Source organism: Pseudomyrmex gracilis, unplaced genomic scaffold (genome assembly GCF_002006095.1).
Source record: "Pseudomyrmex gracilis isolate BER0280 unplaced genomic scaffold, ASM200609v1 scaffold_69, whole genome shotgun sequence".
NCBI classification, from domain to species: Eukaryota; Metazoa; Arthropoda; class Insecta; order Hymenoptera; family Formicidae; genus Pseudomyrmex; species Pseudomyrmex gracilis.
Genome location: NW_018020653.1, coordinates 677,216 through 699,521, shown reverse-complemented (window position 1 = coordinate 699,521; position 22,306 = coordinate 677,216). Strand labels below are relative to the sequence as shown.

The 22,306-nt window shown below is 34.5% G+C and overlaps 3 protein-coding genes across 8 annotated transcripts; 2 read left to right on the top strand and 1 right to left on the bottom strand.

The window, feature by feature from the left end:
• Positions 1-1,741: 1,741 nt before the first annotated feature.
• Positions 1,742-8,582, top strand: LOC109854543 (diuretic hormone 44). 4 transcript variants are annotated; one of them, XM_020427728.1, is made up of 6 exons: positions 1,742-1,859; positions 2,012-2,232; positions 4,064-4,343; positions 5,911-6,088; positions 7,010-7,351; positions 7,566-8,582. In XM_020427728.1, the coding sequence occupies exons 4-6, from the start codon at positions 5,921-5,923 to the stop codon at positions 7,593-7,595; spliced, it is 540 nt and encodes a 179-aa protein (XP_020283317.1). In that variant the 5' UTR covers positions 1,742-1,859; positions 2,012-2,232; positions 4,064-4,343; positions 5,911-5,920; the 3' UTR covers positions 7,596-8,582. The 4 variants fall into 4 exon arrangements, with proteins under 4 accessions (XP_020283317.1, XP_020283320.1, XP_020283318.1 ...); XM_020427731.1 differs by lacking the exon at positions 2,012-2,232; XM_020427729.1 differs by lacking the exon at positions 4,064-4,343.
• Positions 8,583-9,924: 1,342 nt separating this feature from the next.
• LOC109854527 (F-box-like/WD repeat-containing protein TBL1XR1) lies at positions 9,925-13,283 on the bottom strand. The gene is made up of 6 exons (XM_020427701.1): positions 13,040-13,283; positions 12,448-12,735; positions 11,623-11,972; positions 11,191-11,535; positions 10,732-11,100; positions 9,925-10,653 (listed from the first exon to the last, which is right to left on the bottom strand). The coding sequence occupies exons 1-6, from the start codon at positions 13,107-13,109 to the stop codon at positions 10,522-10,524; spliced, it is 1,554 nt and encodes a 517-aa protein (XP_020283290.1). The 5' UTR covers positions 13,110-13,283; the 3' UTR covers positions 9,925-10,521.
• A 1,279-nt stretch (positions 13,284-14,562) lies between these two features.
• LOC109854546 (tyrosine-protein kinase JAK2) lies at positions 14,563-20,701 on the top strand. 3 transcript variants are annotated; one of them, XR_002250224.1, is made up of 14 exons: positions 14,563-14,882; positions 15,219-15,517; positions 15,635-16,000; positions 16,089-16,304; positions 16,399-16,667; positions 16,741-17,065; positions 17,146-17,302; positions 17,404-17,525; positions 17,606-17,759; positions 17,870-18,188; positions 18,297-18,712; positions 18,801-19,129; positions 19,343-19,746; positions 20,155-20,701. XR_002250224.1 is itself a non-coding variant. In XM_020427734.1 (13 exons), the coding sequence occupies exons 1-13, from the start codon at positions 14,772-14,774 to the stop codon at positions 19,671-19,673; spliced, it is 3,414 nt and encodes a 1,137-aa protein (XP_020283323.1). In that variant the 5' UTR covers positions 14,563-14,771; the 3' UTR covers positions 19,674-20,701. The 3 variants fall into 3 exon arrangements, 1 of the variants encoding a protein (XP_020283323.1); XR_002250225.1 differs by having other exon boundaries at positions 20,069-20,701; XM_020427734.1 differs by having other exon boundaries at positions 19,343-20,701.
• Positions 20,702-22,306: the final 1,605 nt, after the last annotated feature.

Genomic DNA, 22,306 nt, shown 5'->3' with positions numbered 1-22,306 from the left:
TAAGTAGTCGGGATCGCAGTTTGCGCGCGCTCCCTGACCAAGTAGTTTTCATCAACGATATGAGATTGCCGCGTCTATCGATCAAATCTGACGCGCTCGTGCACTTCATTTGCATTATGCGTGCACAATCCACGGGGGGGAATTTAATCGATGCTTCGAATACCGCACGAACTTCGAGTGCGCACACTTCACGAAATGTGAGAAACGCTTTTAGTTTATTTATTTCTATACATATAGAATTGTGTGTAAATTGTTGCATCTCTCGAGACGCGGTAATATTTGTGAATAATTTATGTAGTTACGTTGCGTTTCGTATTGTCGCATCAATTGTCACCGTCTCGATTCACATTTTATTTTTGCCAAGAAATCATTACGCGGCGCGAAGTTTATTTATCGAATTATCATCGATATTAAGTTTTAGTTTCGCTCACACACGAGCGCGATGACGCGCTCTCAGCGAGCGTGGAGCATTCAGCATTTTTAAACTCAACAGTTGCTTACCATTTAGCATCAGACACACACTGACAGTTCCAAGAGCGTCGTCTAGACATTGGGAGTTAATGGCGGAGATGGCCGAGCACGACAACGATAAAGTTGCGCTTCGATGACGCGCTGTTTAATTACTTTACCTACCAGGGCGAAATTTCACGCGTTGGCGCAACGACTAACGATTTTAACGATATATCATCATCCGTGAACATTAAGTGAATCTTATCGTTGCGCTATTGGATTATAACGAAGAATAATTGGCTATAAGTCGCGCAAACACTCATTTCTTCATTTTTTTTTTTTTTTTTTTTTTACGCATAATACATTAACGGTAGGTAATTGGCTATATAAGTCGGCCGAACGCTTCACACTTCGTTTTCTCCCCTTGCTTTTTCTCTCTTTCTTTCGTTCTATTTCTTATCTCGCGCAATACGTAACATTTATAAGTCTGTGTTGTTTATTTTATATACGATGCAATTAAACTAACGTAAATAATTTTATGACGTTCTCGTGTGTTCTTCTCATATACTTGTGTTATATAATTAACTTTCGCGATAGAAAACAATACCTTTGTGTACAGAGACATTTTTTTTTTTTTTTTGGTTCAATGACTGATTCGATAATCCTGTTTCCATTTCGAATGTGTTCGGCATTTACATATTTATGAAAATGGTCGAAGAAAGTATAATCATAGCATGTATAATCCAGGTCGGAAGAAGAGGGATGCATAAATAATGGAAATTTTTTATTTTGCAACATTTTCCCCACGGCCAAAACCTTTGCTACATACCTTTGTGCAAAAAATACAATAATATCGAAATTACAAAAAATTATGGTCGAAAATAAAAGCAAACGCGACAACGGACGTAATGAAGTAAAAGGAAAAAATCCCGCTCTTTTTCAAAAAAAAAAAAAAAAAAAAAAAAAAAAAAAAACTAGAGAGCAGATTCCATCCCTTATAATTACGCTGGAGAGAAAAACTTGCACAGAGAGGAGGGTGTCTAAAAGCGCGAACGCACGCATCGATAAACGAGATTGCACGTTCGTTTTCCACTCCCTCCCTCCGGTTGCGAGATCAACTCTCTCCGGTCGCCCGGACCTACGGCGGCAAAAGGGCGACGCGAGAGAGGGTGATGTCGGTCGAAGAGTAGAAGGTACTTGAACGGGGACAAATCAGTCGACAGGGCCAAGGGTTTCGCAGCCCTGACGTAGATACGTAAGCGCAAGAAGGCAGGTCCAGTAGAAGAGAGCCCCGTCGACGGGCACCTAGGATTGGCTATAAAACCACCGTCACACCGAGGCATCGACGTCAGACGTCGTTAGTTCTCCGAACGGTGAGGATCTCCGGTGTGCCACGCATTCGTTTGAAGGTACGTCGTGGTTTTTTTTTTTTTTTTTTTTTATTATTATTATTTTTTTGGTAACTTAACCGTCATCATTTGTCATTTCGACTGTCATCACTGCGAGAACCGAGTGTGCTGTCACCTCTCAGGTTTTTTTATATTCTTTTTCGTTAATTTAGACGGTAACATCGCACGTAACATCGACCGGATCAAGCCGGAGTTACCGTCGCGCCGTACCACTGTTTTTCTCACGTTCCGGAGAATTGTCAACGCAGGAAGAAACTTTGTGCTTCCCCTTCGCGCTTCTTCGGTAAAGAATTATCAGAAGAAAACTAACTCTCCGGGAGCTCTTCAAAGAGATCGACTCTTCATCTACGTGAAAGTTTCGCGAATTTTAAAAGTAAGTGTTTTTAACGATTGCTCCTCCGTTGTGTCACTCGAGCCTTTTACTTCGATCGCAGATACGAGAAACAAAACAGTGCGCACTTCAAATGTGAATGAAAAGATAAATAAAAAGAATTTTATTTATTCACATGTCTCGCTTGATATTTAACAGACAAGTCAACAACGCGGGGCAACGCGAAAGGCAGATGTTTTTTTTCTTTAATATTCATCAATTTATTAGAAATCGATGAATGAAAAAAACTCGTCCGTTTTGTCCGATTGCATTTAACAGTACAGTGCATTATTAACGTCCTTGCATTTTTAAAAATGATTTTATAATCTACACACACACACACGGTTTGTAAACAACATGTACGTAACGTGCGGACACAACGCGCGCGGCACCGATTTCTTTCTTCCTACGCATACAAATCCAATTATCGAGCCTGGAACAATTCGGCAATTAATTGCGCCACAGGCGTGATTCATAAATATGTAGATATAATTATTAACGCTGATCATGAGCCAGAAATATTCGCATAGCTATTCAGCTTGCATGTTAATGCTGTTTACGTAAAACTTGCGAGATAGAGAGAGAGAGAGAGAGAGAGAACGCGCGTAACTTATATTCGGGGAAGAGAAACAGAGCTGCACTAGGTATATCCGCTATTATTCACTATTATATACCCCGCATGTCTGCCATATTGTTAGATTCGTTTTGATTAAACTGTCGCCGTAGTCTCCTCATGCATATTCCTCCGCACGATATGCACCGCCGACAGGAGATCGGGGCATGAACGAGTACATAAATATAAGACTACTATCACAGAAATTGATGTAATGTGTACTTTTATCAACTTTCATGCATATGCAGTGCGTATATCGTAAAAATATATGCTCTCTAATATAACGGCAGCAAAGAGAGCGCTCATCGGCTAAGTAACTAATATCTACTGACCAATGTTAAATGATATTATCAATTAATTTGATACTTAATTGCATTATTGAATACGGTGTCGACATTTTGTATACGGTGATACATAAACGTGTATATGATGCACGCGCGGTTCCCATTCGATGAATTAATCATTGAATTTAAAAGGTGAAACATATATACACGCGATATTTTTACGCATGCGGCATTATTTTGTTTTTGTCAAAATTTCTATTCCCAGATAGAAAATAATTTTACCTCCTTATTTTACCGTGTAATTTTTTACTTTTGGATTTTTTTTTTTTTTATTCCACCAGGAGAACACCGAGTTGTGTTATTCTGTAATTTACGCGAAAGAAATAATATTATCGTAAAATATCGATTGTTCGCAAATAAAAACCAGTTGTGCGCGCGTGGTAACGAAAACGTATAAAATTTATTTATTGCGCGAAAGAAAAATATAAACTTGTTATAAATTTGCTTCTTTATTCCTTATTATGTTCGCTCTGTAAAATGAAGCGTTAAGAAATAAATTTATTAGAAGAGTGAAACTTATGGGAGATCTGCTGTTATCTACCTTATTGTTTAATCAAACTTTTGATGGTTTAGACGATATATCCGCGTAACTTGAGAAAATTCTGCAAAGTGAGATTTGCGTTGTACAGACTTCAAAACTTTTCCCAATATATATACAACAGAAATATTCTCATGAGAAACAATATTTATTTTCTTCCGCACATACACATTCTAATAAAAAGTACATCAGTACTTAGCACTTATTCTATACATTTACATTTACATCTTAATTATCCATTTTGTATTATATACGTTATTTTTTGCAAAACATTTTTTTTCTATATGATTTGTTCCATTTCATAATTGATTTTTTTACCTTATTATTGCTCTTTTGCAGATATTTTATCGGGGACTTTTTATTTTAATGTACGTTGAGAGAGAAGGCCATTTCTCTTAAACAATAAAATTTTCTGATATTTAATGCGTCATTTCTGGACTGTTCGTGTCCTTGCTTGTTGAAAGTGCGATTTACGTAAATATCCGAGAGTTCACCTGAGTTGTCTAACATCGGTCACAAAGGAAGACTTTGATATGACATCCTGCTGGGAATAATATTGCATCAAACCAGAAGTGGTCTCGCGAAACGATACTCAAGAGGATCTTTGATTCCGCTCGAGGTATGACAGTGTGAAACACGTTCCATGTATACGACAGCGTCTCATGAATGCGAATATTAGTTTGAGAATTTTCATTGCTCACGCACACACGCGCAACGGTAATTTCTACTTGTAATTTCAATGATTTCTGTTACGCGTTTTTTTCTTCTTGTGCAGCACGACTTTCCATCGATAAGAAAAAACTGCGCGTGCGTTCTTTGAATTAAAGTTAAAGTATGAAATTTGCTCATGTTTTTTTTTTTTTATGTAAATTTTTTATAATTTTAATTCTGATGTATTTTTAAATTTCTATGTCTCGTTATGAAAATTTATTATCGGATTCATGCTACTGCAAAAATGTTTCTCTTTCGGCAAAAATATAACGATCTATTATTTTTTTATTATACACTGAAATCACTCGTACTTGAAAAATTAAAAGACACATGTATGGTGTTAGGGTTCTGATCTCTTCGCAAGACGTTAATTTAACGAATACACAGACAATTTATTGTTTTATAACTTGACGAAATCCGTGCTCGCGCACGTTCCAAGAAAGGGAATACAATCAAACTGTTGCGTAGCGGCATATTGCATTGTTAATAACCGCATAGATTGTTTGCGTGATCGACTAACTGATTTTCCAGACGCGTTATAGGACGGATTCGTGGTAAATTTGCGTCAAGTAATCGGTGTTCACATAACGAGGAAGTGTAATTATTATCGATAATTCTCCGAGAGATTCGATGATTGATCTTTCCTCAAAATAAAAAAACTCGAATCTTTATCATTTCATTTTTCAAGAATATTCCGCACTTTGACGCGTAACAAGATTATCTCTTGGTCAAAAAAATATTTTTGGCACGAAAAAAAAAACAGGTAGAAAAGAAACACGAGAAGAGAGAAAGAGGAAAAAACGCGCAACATGTATTCCATTAAATTGATTTTACTCTTTTCGTGTCTCTTTTTCATGTCCGCGTTGTCTATTAATCGTTTAATCTGCTTAATTAAAAGTCACAGGTCACTGGTTTGCGATGCGTTTGATAACGGAACGTTTCGTTTCTCCGCCTAGACCAAGACATTAATTTGTTCGGGTATTAATTAACACTTCAAATGAAGACACCGACACAATGTCACGAGAAGAAGAAAAGATTGTAGTAAAAGGGAACAGAACTAAAATCGAGCTGCGTGAAATTCCAGTCGCCGGCCGACTCTCTCGCGCGGCGTAATTGAAAAGCGGGAACGCGCGGTAGAGCTCTTTTAAATTACGAACGACAAATTAAACCCTCGGTGTTAATAAATCTCGACGATGACGATAACGACAATGATAACGGCGAGGACACGACGACGATTTTCTCTTATATACGTTTCTCAGGAAACGGAATCACCTCTATCTTTTCATTGAACATTACTTGCAATTTTATGTAATTTTCTCAATATCATCGGATTCGTTAGAATTGCTAAGTATTATCATAAAAATTGCGAAAAGAAATAACAATTTTTTTTGTGCAACAAATCTTTTCGCTTTTTCTTTTCACTTCTCGTGTCGTTGTTGCTTATATATACGTGTCTCTCTGTGTGTCTGTTTCAGATATTTGATTATGAACATTATTAATTCATTCGGCACGATGTTATTTGGCATTCTGACAATGTCGACGATAATCCTGGTGGGTTCCGCTCCTCTGTCGTCGTACGAAAGAAAGACCAGCATGTCAGACGATCGTCCGAAAATTTTTCTCCTGCTGGATCAAAGACGACCAGAAGTAGAGGTATTATTTCCCGTGGATGACAGTGAATAATTTACGACAATTTATTTTGTAAATCTACTATTATCTAATTAATAACACGTTGGGGAAATATCCATCTATTTTATGTCTACAAGTCACGCGCCGTTATCTTTCCGTAATTTTTACCATTTATTACAGCGATGTATTTGCATATAAAAAGCTTTTTTATGATGCGTATTATATCTGTTGATAAAGTTTTTGCGGTAATTATAATCGTATATTGTCAGGTAAAACGGTTTTTGTGATATATATATATATATGTATATTGATTATCGCATTTAAATATAAGTTGTTCAACTTTTAATGAACTCGATAGAGCTTAATATAACATTCGGGTGTGTATAAGTAAAATGAAGGCGCTGCTAAAATAGGAGAGTATCGTCAATAAACTGTCGATATGGTCTAAGTGCATAAAGCACATGGAAATCGCGTTTGCGTTGCGAAACAGCAATGCTCGAGGACTATTATGTTGTGCGGAAAGCAACACGACGTGTGTCCTTATCAAACCGCTTGGTTTACAAGCAGGTTGTATTTTGAATCGGATGAAGTTTATATAATCAACTAGAAACCTGGATCTCACAGTGTTGCGGATAACGTACGCGAGATATATAAATATATATATTCCATCTGTTTAAATGGAAAAAAAAAATATAGTATACGATTTGATATTAGTATATAACGGGAAGAGTAACAATAATCCGCAAAACATTTCGTAAGAGTGCGCAAGTCAGGAATGCAAATGAGAAAACGTTCTCTCCTTTCTTTTTTTTGCTTTTCGTATTTCATTCTCGATTTTTTTTGCGAGAGCAACAACCGAATTTAAATAAGATCATAAAAAATTGATAAGAATTACATAAATGTCAGAAAAATTAACGCGACAAATGTGTGTTTGTTTATTCGTAGAACGACATGCTGAGCTCGAATGATTTCGGATTAGACGTGATGCGCTCCAAGAGAATCGGATCTCTATCAATAGTGAACAACTTGGACGTGCTGAGACAGAGAGTTATGCTGGAATTGGCTCGTATGGAGGCTCTGCAGAATCAGCGACAGATCGATCAGAATCGTCGTATTCTCGAAGATATTGGCAAGAGATCGGATTCCGATTATGTGTCAGGAGCCAATAGAACTGTAAGATCCGACTCGAAGACCAGTCGCAATCGAAGTGCGGCATTTAACAGAATCGAATGGATGAGCGAGGACGAACCATTGTATCGCGGATCGCAGGAAGATCGGTTGTCCAAAGTACGAACCGCTTTGCTTTAATTTACTTTTATCTATTTTTCACATCGATGAGTTAAAAGAGTTCACGCGATTAGTCGCGATTAAATATATTAATATATTAATATAAATATATTAATAAATTAATTAATTTAAAACTTAATTTAATAATTCGCTTTGCAAATGCATGAACATACTTGTCTTCAAAATAAGTATAACAATAATGTTAATTTTTCAGATGCGGGCTAACGAACTTCATCTGTTGTAACCGCGTCTCTTGGCCTGCGAAGAAAGATTTCATAAATCCCTGATATCTTAGCTCTGCGCTATGTGTTGACTTTCGGTCGATTGTGTAATCGTTCTTAAGTTGTTTCATCGAAAATTTATTCTCTCGACTCAAACCCATTTGAAACAAAATCTTAACAAGTATCTTAACAAAATCTTAACAAGTAACGAGCAAATGTTAAAAATTGTAAAATTGGCAAATAGCGCAAGCACGCTTTTCGCTAAAGAAGTTGGTAATAACCGGAATGTTTCGTAGTATATACATGAAAGTGTTCGACTTTTTACTTTTATTAATTTTAACGGTTTTTAGATATTCTCGTTTTGTTTTTGTCTCGAAAAATGGAAAGAGGAAAAAACAAGAGACGCGATTGTTCAAAAAGCCGCGACGATGTTTGATAGATTTATTGTATAATACTATAAAAGAACATTGTATTGAATTCTATTGAAAGTTTTTAATCAGTTTCATTCTTGTACCCAACTTCTTCAGAAAGACGGAGAAGGATACGTAACGAAGCAGTATTACTCGTTGTGATTTTAAGTAAATTCCCTTGTAGAGAATATCTACCACTCAATTTTTATTTTGTAGTTATGTATGTTTTGTCAGTACTCGCATTTGCGAAAAATGCGGACATAAGTTGATTACACATCCCAGCTACAAACACACACAAGTATATTCATTGTATAAGTACATTGTATAAATTATTGCTTTTGCGTATATTCATTAGCGTCGAAAGGTTGAATACGTAAGACGTTCATGTACACCTGTAGTTTTTTAGCTCTAAATGAGTCTGTTTTCTGCATAATTAAAAATTATCCGCAAATATCCGAACATAAGTAACAAATCTTGTAAAAAAAAAAAAAAAAAAAACAAAATCCAGAAATGTATATCCTACATATTTTACGAATGTTAAAGCGTTTCTTTTGTCTGAGCTTGTTATGTAGTACTCTTCCTAAAACTCACGTCGAAATGTTTCGAATTATTTTTTTTTCTTGTTCATTTTTTTTACGTATATTTTATACTAATTAATTATCTAATAGTATAAGAGAAAAAGAAATGAGAAATTAAGTACAACATAGAAGATATTGTCATATACATTAGGATTTCCATTTTTTTTTACTGTTCTTTGATATATGTACATATATATGTTAAGTAAAGTTTGTAAAAACGAACGAATAACTATTTCTTTATAAAAAAAAAAACATAATTAAACAAAAAATAATAATTTCTTTCTGTATTTTAGTTAGTTTTATACATTACTTTAGTTTTATTAATGCGCGCCGATCAAAAGCATTGAATTGCATGTTGGTGATAGAAAACTTTCTGGTAAATAGAAAACAGCGTAATACTTTTCCTCTCTCTCTCCTTGCAACTTCAATCATAATTTTTCTTTAAAAATCATTTTATTTTTTTACACATATGTTTATATACTATATACGCTAACATTATAAATTTATAAATTACATCTGTCTGTTGTATCACAAGGCTTTTTTTTACGCTAAAATGCATGCAAGCGTTATGATGACTTTACAGCTCTTTTATTTTCAAATTTAATCGATTTTAGTACAAAAAAAAGCAATGTGTCACAAAAATCCACTTTTTTCCGTTTTTTTTTCCCGACAAGAAGAACTACAATCAGGATTTATCCAGGCGAATGACTACAATGTCCAAAAACATATTGCGTGCAGGTTCAAAGGATTGTTTTTTTTTTTCAACTGTTTTTTCCATAATCTACATAATATATGTATATCTAAAATAATAACATACATATATGTAGAATATATACGTATGCATACGTATTACATGTATATGTACCTATTATATATAGTATTATATATATATAATATATATTATACGTATGTAATATATATATAGAGAAAATAATAATTATATGGTAATTTTCTTTCAACAAGTCTGAATCTAAAAATATACACAGGAATATTTATAAAAATAAAGTTTTTTCTTCAAAATATGTTACACAATAATCTACATCAACAATTGTAATAGTTCTTTTTTTATGTCACAATGACTGATGAAGACTCTAGTGAAGGCAGAAACATTTCATTTGTCAAGATAGTTGGGAAAATATAAACATTGTAACATCCAAAACACTGCACCAAATACATCGGAGGAGACATTAAATCCTGGTAGTTTCCACTTGTGAGTATAAAAAAACTGTATCAAACAAATTGTTATTCTGTACAAAAAGTACATTAAATATATATATATATATATATATATATATATTATTTTTTTAAATACAGGTTTACTCGAGCGTAATTTTGAAAAAAAACAAACGATGCAATCTCTATAAACTTTCTTTTAAAAATAAGTCATTTAATTTTAAAGCTCATATGTACCAAGAGGCAAAATATATTATTTTTTACGCAAATCAAACCATTCAGCAAACCTGAAATTCGACGTATTAACAGCTCAAACGATCAAACGAAGTTTGAACTCGATAACAAGAAAACTTTTGTCAAAATTATAAATTGCATGTTTTTGAAAAAAAACTCGAGTGCAAAAGCTAGACTAATTAATATCCAAATATATACTCAAAGATATTCTTGTACGAAATCTTATGAAATCTCTATCAGTCTATATATCAAATATCTTAATAACTAAACTTCAACTTTCATTGTAGTAAAAACAGGTCACTCTTTTTGTACTTTACTGCAACGAAAATTGCAAATGTTACTGTTTGTTAATTGCTGATATAGTATAATATTCAATCGTTTATTTGTAAAATCATTGATAAATGAATCTTTTCTGCTTATGACAGTATTATATGTTGCAAAAGTACATGACAGAATCTAAATAAAAACCGAGCTGCTAATGTAAATTTTGAGTAAATTATTTCATAGCAAAATCGTCGATTGAATGAAAGATATATTCTATAATATAAAATTAATCATAGTTTACGAAGATCGAGTACAAATACACTGCCGTCGGATGCCGACGCGCCGACTTTATCACCTCGACTATTCCAACAAACTTCAAAAATGCCCCCAGTGCCCTTATAACTATGCACCAACTGTCCGCTCTATTGAAAACACAAGAAAAAATTGATTAATTTGATTCTATTTAACCTTACATTGAGGATAAAAGCGGAAATACATACCTGAGTTGACCAGATGTGAACACATTTATCAAAACTACCACTGGCTAGGAACTTGCCATCAGGGCTAAATGCCACGCTGTATACTGGTTCGGTATGTTTTGTAAGTGTGTGTATACAAACGCCTCTTTCAACGTCCCACAATCTAACAGTGGAATCGAATGAAGCGCTAGCTAACGTTAGATTCATATTTGGATTGTGCGTTCCCGGACCAGTTGGTGACCACTTAATAGTGTAAATTTCTTTACTATGTGCCTGAAGATCATGTACCCAAGAATCCTGCTTCATTGACCAAATTTTCAGACTCATATCGTCCGAACAACTGGCCAACAAATTTCCTTGGGGATCCCATTTGATTGCATTTACTTCATTCTGCAAAATGTAGGAAAAAAAAAAAACAAGAATAAAAAGATTCGTATCTCTAATTAACTTACAATATTTTTTTCAATCACATATACGCACGGTGTGTCCTTGGAAGCTCTTGATCGGTTTGTCCACGTTCAGTTTGCATACATGTATACATTGATCCGTGGAACAACTAGCGAACGATGTGTTTGTTTGCCAGTCTACATCCAAAGCAGGTGCGCAATGGAAACTAAACTGTTGTGTACATTGTCCGCTCTCGGCGTCCCAAATGATGGTCGTTTTATCAACACCAGCGCTCAGAATATAGTTGCCACGTTTGTTCCATTTTAATGCAAAAATTGGTCCTTTATGCTGACCCAAAGTAGATGCAAGTCTCCCATCAGTTGTCCAAATACGTGCGTATCCATCGTAACTGCCAGTTGCGAGTAACGTGCCATCACACTATAAAAAGTTCGAAGTACACGCGTATTGCCATGTAGAAAAAAAAAAAATAAATAAAAGTAATGCAAAGCCCTCGTATAGCTGTACCTTCCAATCTAACGATGTAACATCTTTATTGCTCGGAACCTCAGTACCTCCTTTCTGAATACAATGGCGCAGTACTAACTGATTAGGTGCTTGCGAATTATCAGACATATCCCATATTCGAGCAGTGCTATCCCCTGATCCAGATGCTAAAAGATCTGTTGTAGGATTCCACGCACATATAAAAACTTCAGACTCGTGTCCACGCAACTTGGTGGCTTTACTTGCTGGAATTTCCACAGCACTGGTGTTGGCACCAGCATTTCCTCCGCTTGTTGAATCATCAACTTCCATCTCTGTTCCTCTCTCTCCACCTCTCTCGGTATTATTTACGCCTTCGTTAGATGTAGCAACTAAGAGAATAACATATTTTGATTAAATCATTAGAAAATGCAAATATTTCAGAAACATTCTAAAAAGTATAAAGCTTTTTTTTTTTGTTTCTAAATGTTCCTGTATTACAAAGAAAAATGATGTGCGCCACTGAATGACAGACATATTTAAATAATGAATTATATCTCTTGTCACTTTTGTAGTTGTAATAATCATATTTCTGTGTCACAAAAATATGTATTTTTATTGCTACACCTCTAAAGTAACAATCTATATAACTTATAATATGTCTGTAATTTATGGCTGTCCTGTTTTAATTTGCCTGGGTTATAAGGAAATCTGAAAAACTTTCACTTTTTTTCAAATCAGGGTAAACCAGGCCCTTGTTATCAACAATATCTTCTACTTGCTTTTATCTCTATCTTCATATATTTTATATATATATTTACCTGTGTGCAACATGTACTATGTATAATTTTAACTTGAGCAAATTACCTTCTTCGCCATTTGTATCTTGACCTTCGGATTTTAATTGTTGTTTCTGTTGATTAATTTGATTCTGTCGCGATGCCACAACATCAGGCATAACAGCATCAATAAGTGATAGAGACTCAACCATTCTTTGTTCTGTACCATCTTCACCAATGGAAATTTCTGCTTCAGTGTATTGTAATCCTTTCTGTAGTATTGATAAAAGTGCTGCTGGTGGTACCAAAGCTCCATTAATGTTACTTTGTGATATATGAGACTCTATGCCAAATGTATACGCAGAATGTTGAAATCCTGCAAGAAACAAATACAAGGTATAAAATAAAAAAAAAAACAATCAAAGTATAAAAATGAAATCACCGCTAACGCGGCCAAAAACACTAGATTCAGAAAAGTTCGAAACTAAAGTATCTCTTTGAGATACAATATTTCGGCAATATTCAAATTTCGAAAAGTTGGTTTTAAATACACGCGTGTCATTCGAGAGAGATAGGTGAATAGATATGTGTAAAGAAAAAGAAAGAAACAAATATATACACAAAGACAAAAAGAAAGATCACGTCCCATTTACATATAATAGACATCTTTTTACACATACCCGATTCCTGAAGATATCGGTAAACCAAAAAATTGACTTCGTCACTCGAGAAGCTCATTGTGCCTGACATTCACAACGAGCTAACATGACATTTATGACAAAAATCGTTTCAAGAAATTGTTTCTTTCTTCGTGTACGCGCGAACGTATACTTTCCTTTAGGAAAGTTTCGTTTCCCGGCTAGAGTATTGCCACGACGTACAACACCACATAATACAACGTAGCAGGGCCACCAAACTGCCATATAAATTCTATGGCACCCAGTGGTACCAGCTCTTTGGAATAATGTGTTGGAAAAATGGAACTAAATTCCAACATGGCGTCTAGTGTTACACCAGAGAGAAACCTGAGAGCGGCCATCCTAATGTAATTTTTTACGACGGTTTCAGCCGCTGGTTTTAGCCGTATTTCCACAAAAGTGGAACTCAAAGGCCNTTCTACATTAAACGCAAGTNNCAGATCTCGTGGAATTGACCAATTGCAGGGTCAAATCAGCCAATCGACCAACGTGATTGATCAGTTCCACGAGACCTGCGACTTGCGTTTAATGTAAAACGGCCTTTGAGTTCCACTTTTGTGGAAATACGGCTAAAACCAGCGGCTGAAACCGTCGTAAAAAATTACTATAGGATGGCCGCTCTCAGGTTTCTCTCTGTGTTTATACGCATCCGGCAATTTTGTATGAACAGAAGCATTAAAATCCTATAGTTAAACTTTACCAGTTCCCGCATAAGTTAACAGTTATTGCCCGCATAAACCAGGCCTTATAATTACGTCACTTTCTTCGATTTAGTCTTCTGACACGGCGAGATTATCGGCTGAGTCAGTTTTGGTAGAGAGCTCTTGTCACTTTCTGTGATCCTAGTATAAAAGTTGAATTTTTCCGCTGGAATTTACCAATAAATATTATCGACAGATAATTAATGCCACTTTCTTCAACTTATACTTTTCTAATACAAGTAAGTTACCGACTGAATCCCTTCACCTCTCACCTGATAAAGCTCTTGTCACTTTCTGTGATCCTGGTATAAAAGTTGAATTTATCCCCCGGAATTCATCGAGATTATTAAATATTACCGGCAGATACTTAGTGCCACTTACTTCAACTTATGCTTTCCTAATACGTCCAAGTTACCGACGGAGTCGGTTCACTTCTTCTCTAGTAAGAGACCTCTTGTTACTTTTTGTAATCCTGGTGATACATTTGAAATTTAGCTCGGCCGTAGCGACCGTAGCGGCCAACTTTCTCGTTTAAATCTTCAGCGAAATTAATGAATTTTTGCATACAAAGATCTTAGATCTTTTAAAACTGTAAAATTAAAATAACATAAAAATTCCAAAAGTAATAAACGTGCAAATGTTATTAAAAGTTTTGCGTACGAAACTATTTCGTTCACAGAATTTTCAAAGATGTTTTCGTCCACATTTCTTTCTGTTTCGTTTCAATACTTGAAGTAACTCCGATTGGTCAAACACTGCGCATCTCGGGGGAATGATACCTTGTCTTTCTACCAACATGGTCAACTCAGTATCAAATTCTCAATATGGCGACGCCCATTACTAACCATACTTTTTCGTTGATTATATACAGAATCCGGAGTAAAATATAAAGTAGTGTGGATTAGTTGTCTCTGACGTTACAAGGCATTATCAAAGTGTTATCAAGCGTTATCGTTCGATAATCGCATAACATGTAATTCTCACAGCGGCACATCAACACTTTACGAATTAATATGAAGAGTTCAGAACAATTAACAGCAACTGTTTATGTGGCCACTGACGATAGGAAATTTTACGACATCTCGGTTCCTGTTGGCGAAGTTGTTGAAGATTTATGTATTGAAGTATGTAAACAGTTTTGTTTTTTTTCTTTTGTATAAATAAACACATATGTAGCTAACAAAGTTCTCTGATAATATGTGCGTATAGCCTAATAGTTTCAACTTTGTCATTTCTGCAATTTATTTACACACTTCGTACTTTGTTATTGAGTAGTCCAAAGAGATGTGTTATTTTAAGAAATTGCAGTGATATATAATATTATAATCAAATAATTAGATGTTATAAAATATTTATTAGCTGTTTATAATTTATACACATATATTTTGTGATGATATACCAATAGAATACATTAAAAAGATATAAAATTTCTTAGTAAATAGAAAATCTTTTTCTTTTAGATATGCAAGCGTCTGAAGATAGGTCCGGTAGCGAGACATTTATTTGCACTAAGAAGTTGTTTGTCCAAGCTATGGCTCCCATGTGGTCACAAACTTGAGGACAAGGAGGACTTAAAATTTGAATTTCGTTTAAGATTTAAGCCATCCAGTTCACAGAGGCTGAAGGAGATAGATATACAAGCTTATAATTATTATTTTTTACAAGCTCGCACAGATGTAATGGATAATAAAGTGTCTGATATCATGTATGAAAAATATAGACATGAACTAATTGGCCTAGGAGTTACTGATATGTACAGGTATTGTATTATAAAAGTTATTTATATATAACACAGATTTCTCTTTTTATTCTATTTTTTTTTATATATATATTTATTTTTTACATATATTTATTAAATATGTTTTATTTACTACAGAGTAATGCTAGAAAAAAAATTACCACGAGAAAGTGTAGAATCAGATTATAAAAAGTATATTCCAAAGGTGTGCATAAAAAAGCACTTTTTCTTTATTAAAAAACCTATTCACTATGCATTTAATACTTTGGAGAAAGAAGCTGATCCACTCTATGTCAAAGAACAGTATTTGAAACAATTTGAATCTATGGCTCCTAATTATTTAACAGAAGAATACAAAGCATTAATGAATACAAGTTTATCTAATCCATGGATTCCAGTTTTACTTAGGATTGACTCGGAAGAAGTAAAATATTCTGACATGACTGACTCGGACACGTGGAAGACTCTTTGTACAATAGTTGATCTTTGTTTTATCTCTATAAGGTATTACCAATACTATTTGTAGAGTTTTGAAACAGAAATTTATTTTAGTTGTAACATTTTTTTATTTATGAACAAATTTGTTCTTTAGCGTCGATAACAGAAACGACTATAGTTTACGAATTGCAAAGAAGAATGGCATACCATCGCATCTGAAACTAGATACATACTCTGTATTGATGTCTTTTGTATCTGCATTGGATGGATATTACCGTTTGTCAATTAAATGGACTTTTAATCTCTGTACAGATGTTAGTACACCTAGTCTGGAAAGGTTACACATGTTAAAGTGCCATGGACCGGTTGGGTAAGATAATTTTTTATATAAAACTGACAAAAAGAAATTTTTTTACTGTATATTTTATGTTACAAGAGAAAACGAAGTTCAAAAAATGTTTCAGAAAAGAATTTTCTTACGCAAAAATTAAGAAAAAACGTGCCAACAAACCGGGAACCTATATATTACGTGAGAGCGATACTGAGTACAATGTTTATTATATTGATGTTTGTGGTAAAGATGGAAAAGTATCGTCACGAAGAGTGGAACGGCATGGCGGTAATGAATTTTCAATAGCAGGCAATGTAGATGTCTATAAATCTCTTCCAGCTTTATTACAAGACCCTGTTAATTCACTACACCTCGAAGAGTGCTTACCACCTTCAGAATATGGTATGTGTGTGTTGTGCAAATACATATAACTTGAACATACATAATGATAAAATAATATATATTTGCATTGTAGATATATCACCATTATTAATTAGTGCTTCGGAAAATATCGTGAGCGATGTAATAGCAGAGGAAGAAATAGTCACTGCAGTTTTGGAAGGTGAACCACGATGTGTATCGCGAAATCAATTGCAGGTGTTCGAAGAAATATTTAGAAATGAAGAAAATTTGACTAGACATAAGGTGACGCAACTGCACCGAGCAACGTGGCGAGTCGCCAAGGGCAAGAAAGTCGACGTATTGTTAAAGATACTTAAGACAGAAGAGAATAGCTACACCAAAGAATTTCTGGAATTGGCTGATAAGTGGGGCCAATTACGATCAAGCGCTCTAGTCAGGTGAATAACGGCTAAAAATCAGAAAAATATCCTCAGAAAATGTAAAAAATAAATTCAACGTTTTATTTTGATTTTATTAGATTATATGGAGTAACTATGGCTCCGTCAATTGGAATGGTGCTGGAATTATCAACGCTCGGTCCATTAGACAAGTATCTGAGCAGTAATTCACAAATTATACAAATAGCCGATTTATTAGACGCTACTTCCTGTTTGGCAACAGCTGTCTGGCACTTGGTGAGTTTATTACGAAACATTTCATATATTTGCAAATAATTTTTTTGTAATATAGATAATTTTGTCTATAAATGTTTTATATGTATTATTTACTTATGTAGGAAGAAAATGATGTAGTTCATGGAAATATAAGATGCAAAAGGATTCTTGTACATGAACATACGGAAACTAAGTTTACTGTTAAATTAGGAGATCCTGGCCTTTACACTTACACCGCTGACGAGTGAGTCAACGAATAAGATAATTTTATTTTTTTTTTTTATGTATTTTTAATGTATATAATGATTTTTTTTCTGTATACAGCATACATTGGATTCCACCAGAATGTCACAAGAATCTCGAATCGGCGAAAAATAGTTTTCAAGCAGACATATGGGCTCTGGGCACAACCATTTGGGAGATATTTTCTAAAGGGACTCCACCACTTAGATATCCTGACGTTAATATTGTCAAGATGGTATGTTGAGATTAAAAAAAAAAATTTGGTCATCTTAGTCGCAAATTTTAAATAACATGTAGATAATGTTGCACATAATGACTAAATTATTAAATAATATTTTCTTGCAGTTTTACGAAAATGGAGAAAGATTACCTCCGCCTAAGGGATGTCCAAAAGAAATCTATAACTTGATGAGAGAATGTTGGGGCGATAAAGGCAAATCGAGAAAGCAGCCTCAAGCCATCATGCGAGATGTCAATCAGATTATATATCAAGTTTTTAATTCACGTAGAACTTATCATTCTTACGCCACTACGTATCCCAAACTTTCCGAAGACACCGAAGACGAAGACAACTCGGATACAGAGAACAAGTCAAATAGCGATTCAAATGCGAGCAGTTTACTTACTGATCACACTAGTTTAAGTTGGAATGAAACCAACCGCGGTAGGTTGAAATTATTGATTTATTTAATACGTTTCGTGTTTTCTACTCTTTTTATTTATAATATTTACACATATATAAGAAATTTAGTAATTTTAATTTATTTTAAAGTGAGATGGATAACCGACCCTCAAGAAAATTGTCAAACAGAATTAACGAAGTACTTAGCTTTGCTCAACAATGCCGTGGGTTGCAACGGTGGTAACGATCGCAATTCTCATTCGACTCATGGCAGTTTCGACGAAGGAATACCATTCAAAAACGGATACGCTAACGACAACGGCAGCATCGATGGTAATAGCAAGAGCAGCTATATCCAGCAGATGTTCTATAGCACGGAGATGTCCGCGGAATACGATATAGTTGTGCAGGGACGCGTAGGACAAGGTTTCTACGGCGAAGTTTTCAGAGCCACGCTCGTTAAACGTGATAATGAGCATGAGACGCGACAAGTGGCCATTAAGATACTAAAGACGAGTTTGGAAGCAGACATGCGTGACTTCGAAAGAGAAATAATGATTATGAAGGTATATTTTTATTATAAAGATATATTCATAATTAAAAAAAAAATGTTTTTAGAGATTCCATTACTTAGATTGTGTTTTTATCTTTCAGACTCTCAAGCATCCTAACATTATAGAAATCATAGCAGGCCTGGATGGAGGTTTGATAATGGAATTTGTCGAACACGGCTCATTACAAAGTTATTTGGTCATTCATCGGGAGTCTCTCACACATACTAAATTGTTAAATTTCGCTCTGGATATTGCTACTGGTATGGATTATCTCGGCCGTATGAACATTGTTCACCGGGATTTAGCAGCAAGAAATATTCTAGTGGCGAGTGAAAATCGAGTGAAGATTAGCGACTTCGGTCTCGCTCGAGTTATGGATAAAAATGATTATTACATCCTCAATACCAATCGAGATTTGCCGATTAAATGGTAAGTGTCATACAAAATATAAATATATTATAAATTCAATTCTTTTTTTTTTAATGCAAGAGGCGTTATATATGTAGTGACGATATAGTATAAGTATAAAATTAATTTTTTTAATATAAATGTTTTGTATATGTGTACATATACAATTTTTATTGATATCGTAAAGATCTTTAATAATACAGTTTAAGAAAAGAAAACGGATGACTTTCTTAGGTACGCGCCGGAAAGTTTAAGAGATGGTAAGTTCTCATCACGTTCAGATGTATGGTCGTTTGGCGTGACGATGTATGAGACCTTTAGTCTCGGCGAAGATCCAAAGTTGCCCGATATTGTAACCTATAGGAACTTACATTATATAGAAGAAAAAGGAAGCGTTGAACTGTTAAGCGCGTTAGAAAGTGGCGCTCGTCTTCCTTGTCCGCCTACATGTCCACAAGAAATATACACGAAATTGATGTATCCATGTTGGAACATACAAAGCCACGAAAGACCGGATTTTGCCACATTGTGTCGACAAATACAGAATCTGCTCACCAAATACTAAAATACTTTTTTGAAAAACTCGTTCAGAAAAATAATGTAAAAAATTTCCTCGACATCTCAACGAAGAAAAAATGGTAATTTCTTTTTCGAGTTTTCAATTTGCTGTCTTGCTTTATTCGACTATCACATTTATTAACACGTTGAACGCTCAATAAAGATTGAATCAAGTTCCTGCGAGGTTCAAAATAATTTGTTTTGTGCAAATTGTTACTATTAAATATATAATAATAAACTATTTCTTACAAAGACTGTTTATAAAATTTGTTTTTATTTGAATAAAACCATCACAAATGACGTGACCGTGACGTTTAACGTGTTAAAGCTCAGGTAGTTGAAAAAAAAATTTTTTTCAAGTTTAAAACTTTAATTGTAACTAATCTAAGAATGGTTATGCAGATTGCTCAAAATTTGCTGTTGATTTTATGTGGGGATGATTGTATCAGCAGATCTGTTTACAAATCACATGTCTAACTGTCTTACAGATGGCTCTGATCTTCTGATTCGGTATTGTGCTCGAAATTGTCCACAAATTGTTAACAGATTGCTTACCAGGATAGATAACTTCCGCCACACGTAAACTGTGTTGAATTTGATTTATGCCGCAAGCATTGCCACGGTCTGTGCGCAAAGGCCATTAGAGTGTGCATTCACCTATAATTCTTAGTTTATCGCAGATTGTGTGTGTTTATGTGTTTTGTGGATCTAAAATCAATTTATATCTTTTGTTTAAGAAATCGTTTATTAGCTTTGATTTCTTTATATAATTTATCTGTAGACAAAGTACATATCCATACTAATATGTTATTGCCTTATTGTTTATATATAAATATTAGGATTGAAATATTTTCATCAAGAAAACCTATGTATAATTCAGAAATTTATCCCAAAAGAATGTATCAAATGTTTCAGTAGAATTACTTAAGAACATTTCTGACATATTACTTTTTACAGAGATGATGTATCTAGTCGACATTTATGTCGCCATTTTATCATGTATTGTATGAATATATAACTTTGAATATTTTTTTATGTCAGACTTTCATTTCCTCATCATTAGTTTATTTTTTTACCTTTGTCGCTGGATTTCACTCTGGAAGCTTATTGCTGTTTTCTCAAAATAAAGTTCGACAAGAAAGATCGGATACACGCGGGTGATTGAATTGCGCGAGATTACAAATCGCATCTCCTATCAGAATATTAAAATAATCTGCTATATATATGTATATATATCTCTTTTTTCTTTCTCTCTTTTCCACCCCCTCCCCCTTCCCTCTCTCTCTTTCTCTCTCTCGTAAATCTGTCCCTTCGTTTTTCCGGTACTACGTGTTCTCGACTGTGCTTCCTTCTCCACCTGTCCTAACTCATTCCACTTCACCGTCCTCCTCGATCCAACTTGCCGAGAGTTTCTCCGCGCGAATACTCGAGGCAGGCAGTCGCAGATGTCACTGCACCCTTAATGAGCGCACTATTTTTCACGAGTATTTTTATCCCGTTTATTGGCTGCCCGTTTCACAAACTGTCGGCTGGATATTAATCATCCGGCTCTTACAACTCTGATTTTATTTCCTCTAAGGATAAAGAATGGTAAAGAAGGGTGAGAAAAAAATTCGAGGGGACGTGCGGGAGAATTTTCTCTCTCTCTCTCTCTCTCTCTCCCTTTCCCTCTCTCTCTTGCTTTCTTGCAAGTTGTTCTTTCATTAATGTTATTAATCCAGTTTTTCTATTGAATGCTGTCTCGCTCGCCATAACTCTATCTCGTGACTTATGATCGATTTCTCACCGATCAGGTGCATTAAACGCGTTTATGAAGATTTGACATCAACACGTGAACGATGTTACACAAGTTCAATGTTTACATATATGATTACAATATATTCACATAAATCCAGTGAACTCCAGTGACATATCCGTTCCACCGATCATCCACGTTAAGCCTGTGTCTTGCCATTAGAACCTGCCGACATTGTTTGACGACAAATTGTCAGCAAAACTGATCTCTCGAACGGAGTTTTTTTTAGTTTCGATAGATCGGCTAGGTTTTTTGTTACCAAAATCTGTCGTGTTTAATTAACAGAATATTTATTTACATAGAGAGAAAAGACAATTATAGAAACGGGAAAAAAAAAAAAAACGAATGAAACACATACTGCAGCATCTTCTAATGATAAAATCAATAATAATGATCAAGTCGTTAAGAAATCGCAGCTATTAATCAAACACTCATGGCAGAAATATTAAAAAAATAATTGTGAAATTTATCATTCTCTGAAACATAATATTATACTAGCCTTCTTTACAACATCACTAATTAATTCTGAGTTTAATAAATCACTATCTATAATTTAATTGTACTTTTAATTTAGCGATGGTGAAAAATATCATAAGAAAATCTATCACGATGTACCGTTTTTAGAATACGAAAGAGAAAAGAGAAAGGAGGAGGAAACACCGTCGAGAGCGAGGAACAACGAGAGAGAAAAAAAAAACGAGGAACAGAGAAAGATTTAGATTTTGAATGTATTGAGAATCTGCGATTGATATAAAAAAACACTAAATATATTGCCACAAAAATTTACTTTTAAAAACAATATAACAAGAAAAATATAATATAGTTACTTAAATCGGGCGTTATTC